The sequence below is a fragment of the Haliotis asinina genome, chromosome 15 (assembly GCF_037392515.1).
Source record: "Haliotis asinina isolate JCU_RB_2024 chromosome 15, JCU_Hal_asi_v2, whole genome shotgun sequence".
NCBI lineage: Eukaryota > Metazoa > Mollusca > Gastropoda > Lepetellida > Haliotidae > Haliotis > Haliotis asinina.
In genome coordinates, this window is record NC_090294.1 from 10147492 (window position 1) to 10170118 (window position 22627).

The following is a 22627-nucleotide window of genomic DNA, read 5'->3' on the forward strand; positions in this document are numbered from 1 at the left end:
AGGAACAACGGAGTGAAGTTGTACCAAGAGATTTCTTTGCTCTCCTCGCCAGGTTAATCACAGATGTGGAATAGGGCGAGGTGGATTTACAGTAACCGTGAAACTTTTAGACTGCGGTTTTAGATGCACTGAATACTGACAAATCGAAAGTCTTTCTCAGAAAAAAGCTAATATAATGTTCAACTTCAATTGTCTGAATGCAACAATTACCGTCATTGAGCTGGTATATTGATGAGTGCGGCGTAAAACTAAACACATTCTTTGATTATCATGTGAGACATATCAGTTAAGTGTGTTCAAGTTTATTTCAGCTACAATAGCAGGTAGGCAAAGACTGTGAATACAAATATCCTCTCCAAAAGCAATACTGGAGCATTAACCCCAGACCCGGAAGTAGGATGAGTATCTTGGATGAAGGCATTCACTCGGGCCAGACTTCCGTTGTTCGGCGCTGGTTGAATGTTGAGCAGTTTACACACAAGAGGGTAGATGTCGACATTCTTGATCGGATCTGACGTGAGATTGACTTTGAAGTTGGGTCCTTTCGCCAGGAATATCGGTTTCATGGACATTAATGCGTTGTCGTAACCGTGTGTAGCTTTGAGTGTTTTACTGGCCGTGATGGTCTTGTTCTGAAAACGCATGACAAGAAGTTGTGTTAAAGTGAGTACTAACATAATTTCCGTTTGGTCCAGCTTACACACACGGATGTGGTACAGTATGGGTTTCTGGGGTGTCAAAAGGATAATGATGACGTTGAATATTCATAACGCTTATGAATATGCGCATGTGCAATGTCATGGGGAGAATACAGAGGGGCGTAAGGGGAAAGCGGACGCTTCTACACTTTTGACCGGAGACTTATGTTAGATAGTTCTTTTTTATTTGTTATATACTTGACCTATCTACTTCTGTGACCAGTAACCATACAGTGATTATCTCCCCTTCCATGATGACGTGTATGACCGATCTACATCCATCACCCGTAACACAGAGTGGTTATCTCCCCTTTCACGATGGCTTTGCGTATGGTCCATCTACATCAATGGCCTGTAACTTACAGTGCTCAGCTGCCATCCTTCATCTGGTATGATGATGATGGGCATGATCCTTCTGTTGTCCTGGTAATGGAAATGTTCGGGGATGTCCTCCTTCTTGTACACTGTGATATGCTCTACGCCGGCCAGGCTCTCTACAATGGCGTCGTCCTGGCCCTCTACTGGCAGTATGTGCATCAAGGGGCCGTAAATCGGGATACGATCGACTTTTGTCATGTCCACATAATCAGTTATGTCCACAACCTTGAAAATAACATTTCTCGCATCAAGTATCATGTTTGAAAATATTTCCGAGAATTATATATGCTTGAATGGCGCATATAATGGGATAAATACGTACTCCGACAAGAAAGCCGCATGTTCTGTTCACTGTGTGTGTTAACAGTTCACACTAGTTTTACTGTGTGAGAGCGTTGTTAGAGTATAACGTCACTTTTAACAATATCCGGGTTACATCTCAGTGTGTCATGCTTGATACATGATGACGATTTTAACTTTGGTTACAACTCAAGGACATAATTAAACATAGGAACAGACCTGGACACATACCGGGACTCGAACCCAAAACAGCTTGGCTTCGGGCATGCCCATAAAACATACTGATCTCAGTCAGTCAGTCAGTCAGTCAGTGAGTTGGGTTTACGTAATATTCCAGCAATATCACAGCAGGGAACACCAGAAATGGGCTGCGCATATTGTACCCATGTGGGGAATCGAACTCAGACCTTCGGTGTGACGAGCGAACGCTTGTACCGAGTTTAGAAAACTCACTAAAGCAAAATCAGACTTGGTCTGGGATAAACGTCAAATCTGCAGTTGTACCTTCAGAGAAATATCACTTTGATGTAGCTGATATACCTGTAAAAGCCTAATATACCTGGTGAAAGCGACGTAAAACTCACTCTCTCACACTCATGCGACCTACCTTATTGACGTTATCCACTTCAACCATTCCATGGTCACTGGTTACGATGACATTGACCTCATTTTCGAGACCATTCTCCTTCATCTTCTGCACGAGGTAACCCAGGATTTCATCCATGTACATCACTTTGTCTCTGACCTCTTGTGATCTTGGCCCATAGTCGTGTCCAGTTTTATCAGGTTCCGGATAATATAGTGTCGCAAACTGGACATTTTGGTTCTTGAACCAGTCAACGACAGTGTCAACTCGCTCCTCGTATGGCGTGTCGTTCGTATAAGGGTACCAGTAGTCAGGTCGCACACCCTGAATCTGAGCCTCGCTTCCAGGCCAAAAGTATGTCCCAGTCTTCAAACCCTTTTAAACAAGAAAAGCCTTGAAAACGGCAATGTAAGTAAATTAAGAAATTTATTGAGACGGATGTGAGATGATTTTGAGGGTGAAGCTGATTTCAAGATCACCAGGATGACCATACCTCTATTAGAAGGTTGCTCCCATTAGTACGGTGCACCCATCTCAAGTGTCTGACATTTCATACCATAGGTCTTTGTCATGTGTACCTGAGTCTGAGCTACGTTATTTATTGCTCTCACACACGGAGGCTTCAACACACCTCTCATAGCCCCCAACTGCGAGACAGTACATTGATAAACTGAGCCACGGTCTACTATTCATCCTCCCTATTGCTGTGGAAGCTGTCTAAACTGGCATTCATTGGGACTGAATAAATAATCGGGTTTAGACAAAGTGCTGGATTGTTGAGCTGACGGTAAATGTATAAACCATGAATGGGGCTGAGATTGTATGCCGGTGTTGGCAAGTTACCGGATTGGACAGATGCCGGTTTTTAGCAGCTTCCACTGTATATAACATGTAAATGTGCATCACAGAAATACTGCTAGATGATCGTAAACCGGACAATTACGCATTCACCCATTAATATATCGTATTTTATAGGTTTCACAAATATCATTAGCTTTTATCCATACTTCTGATGTGTGTAGGAGGCATATACACGTGCTTTACGTGGGGATGCATTCGTTGCTTTTTAAATCGCTGTGCCGGAGGTATTAGGTCGTCTTTCACCATGGAGAAAATTCAGCCTTATAATAAGGCTGGGGGTAATAAGGTGCCTCAAACCGATAAACAGAACACAAGTGTAGCGCGTTAACATTCTCAGCAAAATATCAGTTATGTCAAGACGACCAGAGGCGTCAACTGAACGAAGCACACGAGGACTGTGACAGGTGAAGGTTCGTAATCGGTACCAATTAGGGATTCGAACTCAAGACTTGTGTGCTTCATAATAGTTACACTAACACTAACACTTTAGTAACTAGACACACCAGACGTAAATGTGCTGGATATTCTTTTGGTTTTGGACCTCTTGAGGCCAGCCCCATCTCGATCCATCCTACACATTCAACTACAGCTCTTATGTAAATTATTTCCAGTGAAGTTTCACTTATAAAATTATAGAAAAGCTTGTAGTCAAACACTTGACTCATGCCAGCTGACAACGAGGGAGGCGTTTAGTGTCGAATGTACTGTATTTCCTTACTGAATTTTAGTGTACCTGCTTCTTGGCGGTGACCCACAGTGGTTCTCCTCCGTTCCACCATCGAGTCTCCTTGGTGCTCAGACGGAATGTGGCATTGAAGACAGGGTCGTACATGTAGTTGCTAATGATTCCATGACTCTCAGCCCACAGACCTGAAGAACAAACCAAGGTAATCCTTTTACATACAAGACTGCTGAAATCACGGTTCTGCTGAGTGAGAATATACTAAATTCATCAATACTGTATTACACTGACACGCCATAGATTTTATCGGAACACATACCGACAAAATGTCTTCGGTCTCAGCTGGTCTGATGTTGATGACGGGACGTTTCACTGACAAGTCAATGCAAAGTTTAACGTATATACACGCGTATAATGCAAGTTCTTCCTAACTGGAATGAGGGGGTCAGGAAGCGGGGTACTTCATTACAGAATCGTGTATCACGTGATAATTTTGAGGAGATAAGAGGGCATGACTCGTCAACGCATTCAGTGAGAGTGTGCTTTCTGTTTTGAACTTGACACGTAAATGGAGATGTACAGGGTGTCAAACTCATTGTAATGCAGCTGGGGATGAGAGCTGAAAATCTTGTAAGGACATGTCACAACACAAGCTGTGGACGATATACAAAGTATACAGTTGAATGAAACAGATATTTTGAGATCCAGGGCAGACGTTTCACCCTAGCTACATGCAAGGGTCTAAGCGCATTTTAGCTGACTAGCATTGCACTGGGTTTATACACAGTAGTTGGCCATGAATGCGTCATTATTAGTGAATCCCCACTGACTTGCATGTTAATTATTATAATTCATATAAATTTAGTTTCGGTCGAATTTAATTATCCATCAGCTGTGAAATCATCTCAGCTACATACACCATATTTTCATTCAATGTTCCGATGATTATTAGGAAACCTCCAACAATGTAAACAATATAGGTGAGCCATGTCAATCAGGTTTAATATGGCTGTCGATTGGATAGATTAAAATTAAGCTGTACTCATTAGATAAATCAATAACTGAAAGGAGAAAGAAAATTATGCAAGATGTTTTCAAAATATCAAAATACAATAACTTCTACTCAATGTATGAACAATATTCTTCCACGAGTTAATTAATATATAAGTCTATGGAAATTTGACTAATGATAACTCACTCATGGTCAACTACTGTATATTTCATGAGCTGAGTCGGGGTGTACATCAGGCCAGTGACACAGTTTGTATCACTGTATACAATTCACCACTGGTTGTATTTACATGAGGAACCTTCAAGCTGCACTTGAAGACACAACATAGATCTAGGTCACGCCGACTCTCGTTACCTGCTGTGGGCTATATCCACACTCGTTTGTTTGTCCTACAGCTCATCCCGGTCACACACACACACACATGGTGACACCTAGAGCTCCCGCGAGCATCTCCCGGTACTTAAAGGCGGATGAGTGAGTATGAATATTCAAGTCGGTAATTAAAACATATTGTGACTAAAACTTACATTAATAACACATCTGTAACTATATGAAACAAAGGACATTAAAGTGGGGATGTTGTTTTATAACTAGTATCTATATATGTATATACAAATGTTACTATGTATGGCAATTCAGTATAAAGATATGCATGGTATTCACAAAAAGTATCGAGACAATCTTTGTGTTCGTATACTGATAACAGAATTTGAAATAAATGTTACGCTGTGTAGTAAGGTAGTCATTATGGGAGGCAACTTTTGTAGGCCTAAAATGAACCTTACCACACCGAGGGTTATCTCCCCTGGTGTAGCAGACGGCTTCCTTTGTTGACATAAGTGACAGCATGAGAGGTAACAAATCTGGTTCTGGATGATTATAAAAGGAGTGTGACTTATGCAAAAGAGTTACCTGGTAGACATGACATTGCTCTGTCTAAAGTGTACAGAACTTTCAAGAAAATTCAGTCAGTCAAGAGCTGGGATTAAGCACAAGACAGGGACAGGGAATACAAGGAAATTCAGTATTACAGATCGATGGCGACTTGGCCAGATTGTGAGTAAGTGAAAATTGAAAAGCGTTGGGAATATCAGAAAAGAGATGTTTGATGGAGGAAGTCCTCAGGTACGGAACAGAGAAGAATTCAAAGACTTAACCTGGCGAAAAAACGCGGAAGTCCCTCACCACTGATGAAAGATGCATGAAAAGAAAAACGTTTAAACTGAGGTAAGGCTCACGAAATCATGATTGGGATATTTTTTTTTGCTGATGAACTGTGTGAAAATATGGACGAAAGATACCGTGAAACCTGTATACCAACGCCTAAAACATAGCTCGAAATTCTCAACATATTCATTTAAGTAATTAAAACTTCCAAAGTTTAAATGTGTTAGATATTTGCCGAAACAACTTTCTCAATAATTTGTGAGAGAGAATAAGTGAAAGAGGAGTAGTCACATTGTATCATAGCTATAAGTGGTGTATTTGGGTAAAAAACAACAACAACAACACAGTACTGTCTTAAAGCAAATGAACATTAAATAGGAATCAGTAATATATTATAGTGATACTTTATATTATAGGGGCAGCGGTACGTTATAAATACCGCGGTAATACATTCCTTGAACCGCATTAAATTTCATTTCCGACCCACACGGAATCCCACACCCTAATGGGGTTCCTTTTCGATTCAAAAGGAATCATTTGTTCTGTCAAAATTCTATGTATTCGGAGACTAAACATAAGTCATTAGTTGATCCTAAGGCATCCATCACCCACACCCATACATGTCCTTCCAATGTCACCCCCGCCCACCCCCACCCCCCACACACACTACCCCCCCCCCCCCCCCCACACACACACACACACACCACCACCACCACACCACCTCACCCGCAAATCCCCATCCCCCTCCCACCCTCAGTCAGAAGTCCCTTACCTGTAACGATGGTATAATGATTAGGAAAGGTAAGAGTTGTGAAGCTGGCGTTCATGTACGTGGCCCGTACTCCCCCGTCTCCGAATCTGTGGAAATGTGGAGTCGAGGACGCGTTGTTGAGATAGTCCCACCGGAATCCATCCATGGACACGAGAAGCACTTTGTTCTTGAAATCATCAGCTGCTGTCCACTCTGTCAGGAGAACAAGGACAGCTACGATCTGGGTCGACAACATGGCTGTGAGGGTGAGGCACTGCGGCCTAATAATGACCTGTTTGCGTTTAGCGTATATTTTACACTCCTTGTTTGCTATATCCCTCGTCACTTATATCCTGGTCCCCTGAACCTGCATGTGTATATACAAGTCAGATGAATAACCTGTTGGGGAGATCCGTATTCATGATCTGGGTCGCTAAAGTGACACTGGTGGAAATATTGTCACACACACACACACACACACACACACACACACACACACACACACACACACACACACACACACACACACACACACAAAACACACACACACACACACACACAAAACACACACACAAAACACACACACAAAACACACACACACAAAACACACAAAACACACACACACGCTTTATGGATGTGCGAAAGTCCTAGGAGTAATAATGTCCTACGCAATGCGTTATATAATGTTGTTCGTAAAGTATACGGCGTTTACTTCTCAAAGTGGCAAGGCCTACAATATTTACAGAAAAACAAATGTTTGAATATTTCATCAGAGACCATATAATAGAGGGACGGCCCTCAAGCCAATGTGCGAAACCATCAGCGTTGCGGCTTGTACTGCGCAGCCTGTCCGGAAGCTGACTGAAACGTGTGTTCACGTCAGTCATAGATTTCGCGTAGTTTGATTCCAAATTAACATATTGGGGTTGGGATGGGAAATTTCATATTTTTCATTGTGTGAGATTTTGGTAGCTGCACATGAGTGCGTGACATGAGGCTCAAATGCGTGAGACTCACACAGGTATGTGTTCTGCGAGGAAATTGAGGACGCTTAATTCACAATACCAATCCTTAGTTACCGGGATGTAATAAAAGCAGATTAGCTAAAGTTTGGTTTAGTGATATTTATGTCTGCGGAGGTCGCGTAATTCCTTATTTTGACAATACGATGAAATATGGACGTTTTCTGAAACATTTACTTGATTTTCGCACGCTTTCACAATAACAGCTTACTGCTAGCATTTTTAAAGTAAGTTTGTGAACATTCACATTTCCTCTTTTGCTCTGTACCAAATGTATATGGCTACGATCGGTATTTTATTTTTGATGGCTTTTTTACGTAAACCCACATTTGCATCATGTACTGCACATTTCAATTACCATGTAGCAGACGACACAACCTTCATTGTGTTTGTTAATTCATTCTACAAAAGTCTCATGCACTTATGGGTTGTCAGTAACTGTACATATTTTCATTTTTGTTCATTGTGATGAATATGGTTGCAGCAAATGTCCTTATTTATCATGAATTAATGTATGTTTTCTCTTTTTATCATTCTTCTTCTTAATGAAGTTTAATTATGAGTTAAATTACCTTATTCAACTTTATATTTATATCAGTACACCAATCATAGCAGAAACTTATCATTTTGTCTTGTAGATTGCCAGGAAAAAGACGTTTCAACAGTTCTTGATGATTGCAGGTACGTAATAATGTAAATAATATGTTCAAAATGATGTCTCTGTTAACGAAGGGTGCACACCAAAAGAAATCATTTTATTGAATGAAAAATTTTTTATAAAAAGTTGATAATTTCTAGTTACTGGTAGTTATTATTCTATTGGTATTTGTATTATCCGTTACCTGCAGAAATAAGTTTAAAATATTAAAGGGTTTGTATAATCAAGAATTAATATTGCTTCTTTTCCTATGCAAGCAAAGATGCAGTGTTAGTTAAGTGCAATATTCCCATCAACTATTGTATAATTTCAACAAGTATTTCTAGCACTTAACTCTTATTATTTTTTCTTTAAAATGAAAATTATGCATCTCTTTTTTTCAGTTCAATAGATGCACTGTGTGACAGAGCATGGAAGTCATTCTTCATTGACCTCACTGATGAACGCACAGATACCCCATGCTGGCAAGAGGAGACAGATTCTGATGGTTGTTCTGTCATCAATTCTGCGGTTTAGCTAAAAACTTCGCGAAGATGTGAATAAGTCTAATGATGACTGCTGATTTCTATACAGGTGTGCATACTCTAAATAAGATCTTCCTGATGCACATCTGATGATAAATGATCCGAAGTACCTCTCTGTTGCTTGATAATGAGCTTCAGTGGCCAAACCCATTGAACACATGGTGTAACATTATTGTCACAATAGGTATGGATTAAATAAAGAAATTGACTATCCATATAACTTCGTTTTTCTTCAACTATAAAATCGTTTAGTACATCGGAATCTCTACTGGGGGCTTTTGCAATTTGAATTTGATCATGACCAAGTATTGAACCTGACTGTGATGCATCCATCATAGGGTCGCAAATATACATCTTTCCTGCATTCATCATTTCAACTTCACTTGCAAGAGGCAAGACCTTTGAACTGTGTTTTTCATTAGGTTTGAAACTGTGAGGTTTGGTGGTTGTTCTCTTTAAGATATCCGTGGACGAATTTGTGTACAGATTTGATGTTTTTCGTTTATAATATCATGTTTTAATAGTATATTCTTTAGTGTTAGTATCAATTTCAAACAACTGACATTCATATTTGTTTTTTTATGAAAGAATATTATATAAACTGTTGCATTTAGCAATACATATACATACATACACATTTATTTATATATTTTTATAAAATAAATAACATAACATCAGAATCGCATCTGCACAGTTCCTGTCAGTTGCAATTCCGGTATATTCGGAAAGGTATGTGATAATAAATTCCTCATGGTAAGTAACAAGATAAGCCTATGGTTATGAGCCCTGTGAAAATGATTAATTTCATCGGGTAGTGTGCTGTAGGGGCGGGGATGCCCCACGACCTTTATATCATGACAAGTTCAAGTTCTCATGTCACTGTTTCATTCTCTCTCAATCTACTGTGAAAGAAAAGGTCAAATGGTCACAAAATCAGCTATACGCGCTTACTGTATGTAATGTTGTACATTGACGTTTGTGAAAATTGTCCTCGTGGCTTTAGTAGTTCTAACAGGGAGCCTCTATAGAGAGGGGAGGTGAAACTCCTCGAAAAACCGCTGAACGGTCTCGCTTTGTCACGTGACCAGTGGAGACAATATGGCGGCAGCTTAGTATTTAAGATTGAGCCCGGTTCATTTTCAACAGCTGATTACATTCGCTGAGTGTTGTGACAACTCGGAACCTACACGTAGAAGGTAAGTCACCTGTTCTGTTACTTCAGTTCTAGTCACATATTTGTAATTAGTGTCAGTATAAGAAAATATGTTTGTAGTAAAGTTTCAAGTCGGCATCTTGTAACTCTCTGGCTTCAATTATCGGTACACAGCGAAGATAGACTGAGTTTCGTCAATAAAAGCTTTTTTCACACATTCTTTTATTTTTTAGCAGGGAAATATACCTTTACTTGAAAGGTGTCTGCAAGTAATAGTGATAGTTTTGTGACTTAAAAACATGTTAGAGTTTAATTGGTGTGTGTGAAAAATGTGGCAGATCGCCGATCTGATCTGATGCGCCATTGAAATACTACACGCCGTTGTTTGAAGTGTGTCTAGATATTGCTCAAAACCGTCTTTCACATACACCTTTAATTTTTATGAGGGAAATTTACCATCAGGCGAAAGGTGTTTGCAGGTAATAGTGATAGTTTCATAATCTAAAATAATTTTTTAGGACGTACTTGAGGTGTGTGAAATATGTGCCATCTCGCCGATCTGATCCGATCCGCCATTGAAATATTCCACGGCGTTCTTTGAGTGCTTTTGTTTCAGCTTCAAAAACTTCATTCACATGCACCTTTCATTTCCATTAGGGGAACATACCATCTAGTGAAAGGTGTTTGGAAGTAATAGTGATAATTTTATAATTTAAAAAAAATCGGTAGGATGTTTTTGAGGTGTTGAAAAATGTGCCATCTCGCCGATCTGTTCTGATCCGCCATTGAAATAGTATAACTTTGAGTGTTTCTAGTTATTGCTCCAAAACCTCTTTCACATGCACCTTAAATATTTATGAGGGGAATATACTATGACCCGAAAGGTGTTTTCAGGCAATATTTATTTATATTTTGTGACAACATTCAGGGGAGCCTACTCCAATTTACCGAGTATTACTCCGGGAGATGCCGATAGTTTCTGACAATAAACTGGTTGAAATACTGTTAAGCGCAGCCGATTTGCGCTGAGAACAAACCAAGTCGACGTGTGCAGTGGAGCATGACGAGGCACGCGTTAATTAGTACAAATGGTAAGGAAAGCAAGCGAGTGACCAATCCCTGTTATAGAGTATCCCTGGTTCTAAGTAGCGTCCCTTTGCAAAAAATCACCATAGTTTGCATGTCTCCGTACGGCTCCGAAAACATTGTCAATGTCAGACCCAAACTGGCATTTGAAAAACATTACTGTAACATTTGTGGATAATGTTAAATCGTGTTTCGTTGTAGCTAAGATACATAGCGTTCACTACATGAACGCTTAGCTAACATACATAGCGCACCTCCATAGGCCGCAATGGTGGAAATCCTTTGTCGCACTTTCGCGCACTCGTTACGACTATTGCGCACAAAAAACTTATATGAATGGCTTCTTTGTACTTATACCTACATGTGCGCCCTAGTTTCGTTATCAAAATATCAAAAAATAAATATTTTCAAGCTATCAAACATCTCAGTCGATCGATCGCATATGAGCGGCGCCATTTTGAATCACGTAGTAGTAGTAGTGTACCCTATGTATCTTAGCTAGTTTCGTTGGGACTAGCAATTCATAATTGCTAGCGAATTAATATGAAATTAAAATCAGAGAGTAACAGTGTCATTTAGTGAACCACCAACCAGTGGCAACGGATACTTAAAAGAAATCTAGAGATATTGTGATGACACGTTCAGCGAATATCTGGGATATTGACAACATGGCTGACCTAAAACGGCTCGGGTTTGGCGAACGATACACATTTTCAGCGATGTTGTCAGCTAACATGTGCATATGAGAGACAAGATAAAGATTACGATTATTGTAATCAGTTTATTGGAGCTATAACCTTTTACTGTCAATCGCAGGCGGTGAAATCCAGCTACGGAATTAACTCCGGTCCGGATGTTGCGCAATATTGTTTACGTGGATATCAGAGTACTCATTTGCTAATGTCTGCGCACCTGTTGCGCATGTGTACCGGTAACCGGAAGTTAGCAGCAAGGTGTCGATGTATATCAGTTACATGCAAGACCGTAGCGCTGATGTTTAATGACAAACTGTTGGAGAGGGCATCCCTCTATTCTATGGTCTCTGATTTCATTCGATTTAACTCCGACTAACGGGATCGGGTGGCCAGGCTGGTTGACATGGTTGACTCATGTTATCGGGTCTCAGTTGCGCAGGTCGATGCTCATGCTGTTGATCACTTGAATGTCTGGCTCAGACGATTATTTCAATGGAATTATGCTGAGTGCGGCGTAAAACTAAACTCACCTGGTTTTTCTGGTTCTGAATATGACTCGAGTGAGTGAGTGAGTTGAGTTTCATAGTTACTTAGTATTTCAGCTATATCATGAATCAAACAAGTCATACATAGATACATGTAATCAATAACTTTATATACTAATATCTGTCGACAAAGGACACTAAAACTTCTTGAATATCACAGTTTGAAACTTAAAACTGGCAGTCGGTGTGAGTTAAGAATAATGTCACTATCTAGGACAGTGCATTATATAACAGGTTTCTCACTGTCAACAACTGAAGGTCGAATGCCAATTAGGAACCACGTTGACGCACAGTACATGTTACGGTTAAAACTTTGCCGTGACAAAAGGTGTAAGAAATCCCCACAGAAACAGCTGACAAGTCTAAGATTTTCAATGGTGCTTTATATTTAGGCAAAAATATACAGATTCACAAGAGAGGTTTCATATACAATGCAGAGTCAAATCTATAGTAATGGGTCACAAATATGTCAACTCACCGAAAAACAGTTATGCAGAATGTAACACAGCATGCGGTTATGTAGATCAAGAGTTGACGGAGATTGATGATGTTACTCCAGTACATCTCTGTGTATTTCCGAGTCGACAACACGGCAACCAGCCCTATTCATATATTCAGTCATCAATTCCTGAAAGTTCGAGCACTTACCAGTCTAAGTAAACTTAGTCTAACAAAACCTTATGGGAGGTCGCGTTAGGTAACCTTTGAGATTGACCAATCAGAACACAGCTTACCAAATCGCGAAAGTGCACATTCGCACATCCCTTATGAACTTTTCATCTCGACAAGGTTCGTACCCGAACGATTCCGAATGCTATTTAGCGTACGATCACTTCCGGGTGATGCACACGGCGTACGTACAGCCATGACAACGAAGAGTAAACAGTCGCTGAAAATAGTGTTTTTGACAATATTCAAGGATGTTATCTTGCAGAAATATTAGCTAATGGTAACCATGTCATCAGAAACCCCAAAGCGTATATACTGCAGGTCAAATAACTGTGTTATATGCTGATTTTTGTTTGTGGAGCTCTTACGACCACCGCCACCTTCTAGCAGTCTCCCGGAAGTACACACAAATAATCAAAACATAAACTCAGGAGGAGGTAACGAAGTGTGACCCATAATAGTTATCATTCAAAACAATAAACGTTGTGACTAAATAATAATTATTACTTGCTTAATAATACAATTTACAGAAAGTGTACTCTCGTAACATACGTACAACGTGCCAAAATCAGAAATTATATTGACGATTTGGTTCGGACAAATGATTAACCTGCACGTAATTTAGACGATTCGTTACTTTCAGATGTATATTTATTTGACTTTTCGTCGGTGCGATTCTGCAGGGAACGGACAATAGTTCGAGGAATTATTCATGATTACCTTAACATAACAGAAGCACCTCACACTGATTGAGTACCGTGTCATGTCGCTTATAGCAATATTTCCAGCTATCAAGGTGCACCAGAAATGGGCTTCACACGTTGTACCCATGTGGGGCCTGGGTGTATTGGCAAGGCGTTTCACGAAAATAGTTAAGTTGTGAAGTTTTTCAAGACTATTTGAATCCTATATATTTAATCATGGACATGACAGGATTCACAGAATATCTATAATTTTCTCAGATTTCTTTTCTTAACGACACCTAAACGGACTATAGTTCGAGGAACTGTTTTTTCATTCTTTAATGCCTATAACAGTACATCACAGTGAGTATGGTTTTATGCCGCTTTTAGCAATAGTCCAGCAATATCACAGTGGTGGACACCAGAAATGGGTATCACACATTGTACACATGTCGGGGCTTGTTGAATTACCGAGGAGTTTCATCAAAATAGTTATGTTGTGACATAAATTACATCCGTGTTAATGGGTGAAATTGAGTTGAATGCCACTTTCAGCAGTATTCCAGCAACAGGCTTCACACAGTGTATCCATGTTGGGAAGCGAACTCGAAACTGATGTGTCACGAGCGAACGCTTTTACCACTAGTCTCCCTCACCACCCCATACATATCAGAAGTATACTTGTAGCTCTGAGTCCCAGTATGTGACGTGACCACTGGAACACTGGAACACGATCCAGACTTCTTCATACTGGCTGAACGTTGAACAATTTACATATAGAAGGTATGAAGAAACCCAAGACAAGTAATAGTCAGGTTAGTCAGGGAACTTCAGGGCCTTTTTCGGGGCATTTGGTTCTGATTCTTCCAAAAGCATCAAATTTGGTACAGGGGTAATTTAAGGCATACCAATTCCATTCCAGACGGGCGCCAAGATGGCCGCCCCCTGTGGAGGCCATATTGGACAAAAAACAAAATGGCTGCCACCCCAATTTACGACTTTGTTTTCCTACAGTTGAATATGGTCATGTCACATATCAAATGAAAGAAACTGAAAACAGTTTTGCAATGATGCATAAATCTGTTTACTGTAAACATTGTGACAACAGTTATTACCGATATAGAATTTAGCTAGCTGATCGAAAACTTCTAATTATGATACAAGACCCAACAAAATTCATACAGTGTAGGCCAGGAGCGTTAGACATGACATTGGAAAAAATAGTAGAAAGCTGAATTTTTCAGGAAAGCTTCAGAACATTATTGCCATGTGCAAAGTACAAAGTTCTGCAAATTCTACCTTGTGGCATTTTCAAGATGGCCGCCAATTTCAAGATGGCCGCCAAAATCATTAAAATTATTATACACATATATTTTGTCAATAATCATGTCATGTGACATATCAAATGAAAGCTCATCTCACAAGGAATCTAAATATATTACTGTTAACACCACACCACACATAAGACAATAAAAAGTGGCATGACAACAACACATTTGATGCTTGTGTTTTTGGTCAAATTTAATAAACTGTCTTCTATGGTTGACTTATTACATTTTCAGCTGTTATTGATGAACAGAATTACTATCCTCTCAAGATAGATGCTTTTATCTTTTTCTTGAAAAAATACCATTGAATCCATGTGAAGGTGATAAGCATATATGATATGATGTCTTGTAAGCAGTACAGGAAGTGCATTTAACGGAGAAAAACAACGTCACAGATGGGACGAGAAATTATGGATTTCATCATGATTTTTCCAAAACATGTAAGTAAATTTTGAATTTGAAATAATTCAATGACTTTATGTAACAAATAAAATAGATAAAATGTGATATTTGAAGTAAGAGTTGAAAACTGACGGAACAACATAAAACACAACATAATGATGGAAAGAAGCTGCATGCCAACCTGTGGAGAAGACATTCAATCGATCGTGTTGAAGTTTGTGAAAAGGGTCTTCATGGTCTTGTCCGAGCAAGTATATTGAGAGGAGATGGTTACCAGTCATATTTTGAAGAAGGCAAGGCAAAGTTACCATTTGTTGTCCATGGCGAATGCAGAAGACACTACATCAGGAAGAGCAGCTTCAATTCTTTCAAAAGAAAGCATTAAGAACTCCTATCTCCCGAGATTGACAGCCAGATTCTGAATTGCGCTCTCAGTGGATATGGCCAAAGATATTGGTGAGATAAAAGATCTTGGACTAGGGATGTAACGACGAACCATGTAAAATATTTTACATGGTGAAATCTAACTTTGATTGAGGAGCGGGTGGTTTCGTCGTTACATCCCTTCCCTTCATATATAATATATACTAGGGCAGGGTCTATACACCTACCTGTCTCTCTACCACTGTTTCTAAGCTATACAAGCCCCTGTGGTCTGGATAAGGCAACCCAGCATCGATTTATTCAATCAATCAAATCACAGAGCCTGACCTTAAGATCCCGTAAGTGGCCTCTTCCGACAAGCATGGATTCCTGCAGACTCAGTCTGAGTGATGATAAACCGCCATGTAGAACGTGCAATAAAACGGTTAAACCAAAAGAACATCCACCATATTCACGTCGTATTTAGGGAACTGCAACCAAGAGCAAGTGTTAGCAACGTGTGTTAATTTAACTATTATGAGGCACAGCGTCTTAAGTTCGATTCCAAAATTGATACCCATTACAAAACTTCATCTCCCCGTGAGCTTCAACTGACGTCTCTGACTACGCGCTCTCTGTGCCTTGGCACAGCTAAAATGTTGTTAGCAATATCAGTGGGTGAGCGCCTTTACTCCGCTTTTAGCAAATGTCCAGGAATATCACGGCGGGGGACACCAGAAATCGGCTTCACACATTGTACTTATGTAGGGAATCGAACCCTAGCTTTAGTCACTAGACTATCCCAGTGCCCCGTCCACAATGTTAACGCTGACTCGTGTTTTTGTTCCTTTTACTTCTAAGGGTTTGAAGACTGGGACGTACTTCTGGCCTGGCAGCGAGGCTGAGATTCAAGGCGTGCGACATGACTACTGGTACCCTTATACGGACGACACACCTTATATGGAGCGAACTGACACCGTCGTTGACTGGTTCAAGAACCAAAATGTCCAACTTGCCACTCTCTATTACCCAGAACCTGATAAAACTGGACACGGCTTTGGGCCAGAATCACAAGAGGTCAGAGACAAGGTGATGTTCATGGATGAAATCCTGGGTTACCTCGTGCAGAAGATAAAGTAGAATGATCTCGAAAACGAGGTCAATGTTATCGTCACCAGCGATCATGGAATGGTTGAAGTGGATAACATCAATAAGGTAGGTCGCATGTGACAAATCCTAAGTTATGAGCAAAACCATGGGCAGAGATCATGCTAGACAAAGCGTGAGTGTAAGTGAGTGAGTGAGTGAGTGAGTATGTTTTACGCCGCTTTTAGCAAAATTCCAGCAATGTCACAGCTGGGAACATGGACTTCACACATTGTACCCATGTACGGAATCGAACCCGGGTCTTCGACGTGACGAACGATAACTACAAATGATCGATACATCCAGGTTTAACAGAATCCCAAAGATGACTTTGGATGACTTTGATAGACATGGCATCAGAATGTCAGGTGCTGCCTAACCTTGACCTTTGACATAAATGACGTTGACGCTTGAAGAGGTACGAGTTGTTGTATATGTATGAAGAAAGTCCTATCCATATGTAGCACCCCAAAAGAATCCTAAACGCTGAAAATGTTGTAGGGTTTACCTAGGTAACTAAAGATTACAACCACAAACCTTCAAGACCGTGACCTTTGTTTTATACGAATTCTACAGGACCATTTGTTGATATGTGGAAGACACAGGAACTATCATATTGAAGCAGCCCTATTTCAATGGACGGTGAAAAATTCACTTCACGAACTCCTGAATAAATAGATCTTATGTCCTGCATTGGCATTTACCTTTGCTCGAGCGAGTATGGTTTACGCCGCAGTCAGCAATATCCACGACTGGGAACACCAAGGATGGGCACTTTTGTTCGAGTTAGCAAGTACACAATGTTATGGTTGTAGCAGCTACGGCTTCACCATTCAATGCTGTTTTTGGGCAAGTACCTGTGATCATTATGACTGGTTATATAACGGTACCAGTGATAAAGTATGTTTAACTGAAAATATCACAGCAACATTTCACTGATGTTTCACCAGAATTGAATTTTTGCTTGTCGGATATCGAAACTCGGTACAAGCGTCCACCCGTCACGTCGAAGGTACGGGTTCGATTCAAACCTGAGCATGATATGCGGAGTTCCCTTGTGGTGTCCCCTGCCGTTATATTGCAGCAATATTGTTAGAAAAACTCACTCACTCACTCGCTCAAGTGAATTCAGTACGTGTAGCAGGTTCGAGTCCCGGCATGTGTCGAGATCTGTTAATATGTCTATCATACCTATGTTCTTTGTTTTTACCGTAGTGGAAATCGTCATCATGTATCAAACATGACACGCTGAGATGTAACCCGGATATTGTAAAACACTGACGTTGTACCCACCCCACGAACTCACACCTTACAATATACTATGAACAAAGTCACGCTGTTTTTCAAAAAAAATCCTTATTATCACTTCTGGCGGCATGTTTATAGGATACATACGTGTCGTCCCCTTTGAAGTGTGGACTCTATGTCAAGGTGAACGGCACTGTCTAATAAACGTACCCATCGTTCACGGAACAAGTGACATAACCACATCAGAACGGATTGCCTGCAAGTAGCTGCATGTCAGGTTTTTAAAAATATAAATGAATGTCACTAATGTGGGCTCTAATGTCACTAAAACGGGGCAAGCCCTCTAGTTGGTTGATGCTTCTCAAGGAGACATTTACAACTGAGACTTTCTTTTGAGAAGTCACTGCTGGAATAAAAGCTCTAACGTTGCAAGCCAAGCAATCGATGAAAGGAAAAGTTCCCGCTAATTTATAAAGAATGTGCCGATTTACAGGTGTTGACCAATGAGAGGGCTTGCTTCGACCACATTCCCATTTTGTGAGGATATATCGCCACCCATTTGTGACTAGATCGTTCAGCTGAGGGTCAAAATAGGGTTCCAACTGATTTGCAAAAACAACAATATAGAATTGGCAGTTGTCATGATTGGTGATCGATAGGCCAATCATCCATGGTTATGTTCACATTAATGTTTAATTGATTGCTTGCGATGGTAGCATAGCGATGGGCAACTCAGTCGGGTGGGGAACATCGCGGCGTCCGCCTTGTCATGATGTTTTGTACTGTGAATCATTTCGAGTCGGGGGCATCTAAAAAGATGTAACTACTTGTGTCATTCCGGCAGGTCACAGAAAGAGGCGAGTAGTTACGAATGCAAAGACACCAGGGACTGTATCACTGCGTTGCGTTTAGGGGCAGTGGCAAAGAGACATGGTGGTGCGTTCATAAGATGTCTGTCTTTGAGAAGTATTTTTCACACTTATACTTCTTATCCAAACTGAAAGATCAGGTTCCAATATTTTTAAGAGGATATTTAAAACACCATATAAAACAGATTGCATCTATAAAAGCTAGCGTCGTGAACAATAGATACGTTTATTAGTGCGTATATTTGATCACTGGATTGTCTGATCCACACACTCGATTACATAATTCTGTATTTACTGACCCCCGACATATAGCTGAATTATTGCTGAGTAACATACCAAACCAAAATCTTACATTCTTTTTTGACTGGATAATGTGAGAAAAGTTCGAAAAGTTGTAGCTCACCTGGATATGAAGTCATTGACAAGAAACATTTGTTCTATAAACGTGCAGTCAGAAGTGACAATTCAACATTTTCAACAGCAGCCGTGACTTTGTTTTCATGTCTATCCGCGTCCTACATAGAGATGGAATAGCGTGAACTTTATAATGTTTAAACGAAATATGTCCGCCTATACATATGAAATTAGATCGAACAATTTCAAATAACAATGCACATTGTTTATTTCTTCAGACATGAGCCAGTCATAATAGAAAACTGTAAAATGTTCGTTGAATTTCACCTCGTTTAACAACACTTTTTCACCGGGAGGCAAAATGAGAACCACTACCGCTTTCCATTAAGGTATACTAATGGCATTATACCTCTGATCTGAACACAACATATTGAAAATCAAAACGCGTTTAAAGATGTATCAAGGCTTCGCAACAATCATGAATGCCAATGAACTGGACTAGTGTAAGGATGTAAGCAGCAGTCGCGTTCCAACACTAAAAGCAGTGTTAATGCGTCCGGATAGGTGGGAATGACGCCATGATGAATGAAACACCAACACGAAAAAAAGATTCTTATTCTGCAATGAATTTGGAATGTTGTAACGGGTACTATGACTCGCAATCTGTGCGCATACGAGACAGAATTTCCGCTTGGATTTGTCAAAATTAAAACGATGGCATTTGGCATACAGATTAGTTTCATCAGTCATAGACAAATAGCCTCTGGTGTACCCACTGAGAAACAATGGGCAGGAGAATCCCCATTGTCTCTTGCATACTGAGATATGATTAGAAAGATTGAGGTGACGGGAAAACTGGCCACACGACAGCATTTGAGGGCGGAGGTCTTGCAACTTTCCCTTTACGTCGAGCAACAACCGGTCCTCGGAAATTGTTGTAGATCAGTGCCTCTTTAAACTAAAGTCTTTCGTTTCTCTGTTTTCTTGGGTAAATGATCATACTCTTTGCATGAAGATAACAAAGATTGTGACATAGCTCACAAGTCACTTGCTTGTAACACTCGGGGACTTCTTCAAGCGCAAAGTAAGACAAAAACGTTTCAAAACGGGCATAAGATTGCCGAAATTTTCTTGCACTTTTGACAAAATTGTGAAGTGGCCATGTAACGATGTACAGATTTTTTATGTGTTTTATCAGTTTCTCTTCTATTTCTTCCGGTGTGAAACGGAAAGTGTTTCGCCATTATTGCTAACATCGTAGATCAATATTCGAAGAGAGATACCTCATGTAGACTAAAAACGAACTTCTAATAATCATTTCAGAAAGTCTAACGTCGACCTTTAGACCACACTTTTTGGCTGTCTGTTCTTTTAGTAAATGAAAAATAACACAAAGAAAAAAGTGATAAGAACTTTCAGGGATAATAGTTGATTTCACCATATGAGTTGGATTACAATGTCAAAGGTCGCAAAGTATCAAGGACGTCCATACTCCCTGTTGGAATCATCCTCGATATTCCAGGGAATACGTTCCGATAAGTCTTCACTATACCCTGGATGCATCTACGGCTCTGCCAGATAAATCTATGACCTCCCTTGGCTGTCTTTTTATCCAATCAGGTGTCTAAGCTGGGATGATGAGCGAACCAATCACAAATCACTTTCGATGATTACAAAATGCCATTTAGAAAGTGGTCAAATGCAACATATCTCACATTTGGGATTTCACTTTCTTAGTACAGCTCAGCTTAGCTCAGCCACCGCGGCTTCCACGGTGGCTGTGCGGGCTAGGCGGCTGACTTTGTGTGCTGGCGATTAGGTGCCTGACTCTGAGGGTGCGGTTTCGAATCCCGGATGGGACTCAACCAAAAAAGTACTAGAATTTGTAATTTACTAAGAAAGTGAAATCCCAAATATGACATAACTTTCGGGTTTTTTAAAATTCTCTAATCGATTAAACTTGCCAACACAAACCTTGCAGAGGTTCTCTGGAAGAGGTAGAAAGAGTTCTTGCATATGTTGTTTTAAAGGTTCGGACCTGTCAAACCTATGTTGACACTGGCAAGCTCGGTTATAGCGGCGGCCGACCTGATTGGCTACTGTGAGAATGCGGAGCCAGCAAAGGGAGGTAATAAAAGTATCGGGCCGACCTGTAGATGCGTCCAGGGTATAGTGGAGACTTATCGGAATGTATACCCTGAAGATATCGAGGATATGTTGGAATTGGCTGAGATAGATTCACGCGGCCCGCTAAAATGCCATAGTTAGGTTTCGTACGCATAGGATATCAGCCAATCGAAAGTCTTAATATTTTCCTAAAAATAAACTATGCATTCTCCTAATGACTGTAATATAATTTTCAACTTCAATGAGCTTCTGTAATTATCATTTGAGACATGTCTGTTAAGAGTGGTCATGTTTATTTCAGCTACAATAACAGGTAGGCAAAGACTGTGAATGCAAATATCCTCTCGAAAATCAATACTGGAGCATTAACCCCAGACCCGGAAGTAGGATGAGTATCTTGGATGAAGGCATTCACTCGGACCAGACTTCCGTTGTTAGGCGCTGGTTGAATGTTGAGCAGTTTACACACAAGAGGGTAGATGTCGACATTCTGGATCGGATCTGATATGAGATTGGCTTTGAAGTTGGGTCCTTTCGCCAGGAATATCGGCTTCATAGACATTAATGCATTGTCGTAACCGTGTGTGGCTCTTAGTGTACTGGTGGCCTGTTTTGACTTGTTCTGCAAATATACGAGAAGATGTTGGAAATACACTCTTATGAAAAAGTAGGGGATCTTTATTTACGATTAAAAATATTTAGGAGATTTGTCGAAGTCGATATGATATGATATTATTGAATGTTTTGAGAGTGCATCACCATTTGCACTTCCTTAAATCCATAGTTTTTTGTAAAGTAGTCGGTTCTGAAAGATGATTGGTGTATGACATGTAATTTGCATGTATACGATTTTCATTTTAAAACAAACGACTAGAAACAAACACTAACAAATGTGTGATGCAAGATGAGTGTCAAAATTAATGTTCTAAGTGGTTTCTCGACCTTCTTGAAAAAGCGTCAAAATCAAGATTTTAAATTCCGTACACGTGTATGGGACTACTGCGTTGTACACGTGCATATCATGCTTTGTGTTTAGGGGTGGTAATAGAGGGAAAGGATGGTTCGTTCATAAGATGTCTGTCCTTGAAACGTTTGTCAACGTTTACATTTCCTATCCAAATTGAAAGTTCCTTATCCCCTACTTTTTTCGAAGAATATATGAGTGAGAGGTGGTTTAGTGCCGTTTCGGACAATGTCAGTTACGTCAGGGCTTGTCAGCAGGATGTGGAATGGTAGCATATTCAGTTCTCAGACCTTTCCGACACATGTCATCAGTTCCCAGTTGAGCAGATCGATGCTGGGTTGTCTGGTCCAGACTCG

General features: G+C 40.2%; 1 protein-coding gene across 1 annotated transcript in view; it reads right to left on the reverse strand.

Moving 5' to 3' along the window:
* Nucleotides 1-289: 289 nt before the first annotated feature.
* The window catches only part of LOC137266284 (uncharacterized), a 65797-nt gene continuing 43459 nt past the window's right edge, over nucleotides 290-22627 (reverse strand). The window contains exons 24-30 of the mRNA XM_067801772.1: nucleotides 21613-21929; nucleotides 21155-21168; nucleotides 6457-6765; nucleotides 3557-3693; nucleotides 1984-2337; nucleotides 1062-1301; nucleotides 290-632 (exon numbers count right to left, since the gene is read on the reverse strand). Coding sequence (XP_067657873.1) covers nucleotides 312-632; nucleotides 1062-1301; nucleotides 1984-2337; nucleotides 3557-3693; nucleotides 6457-6765; nucleotides 21155-21168; nucleotides 21613-21929 — 1692 coding nt within the window. The 3' untranslated portion in view covers nucleotides 290-311. The remainder of the gene's footprint in view (nucleotides 633-1061; nucleotides 1302-1983; nucleotides 2338-3556; nucleotides 3694-6456; nucleotides 6766-21154; nucleotides 21169-21612; nucleotides 21930-22627) is intronic.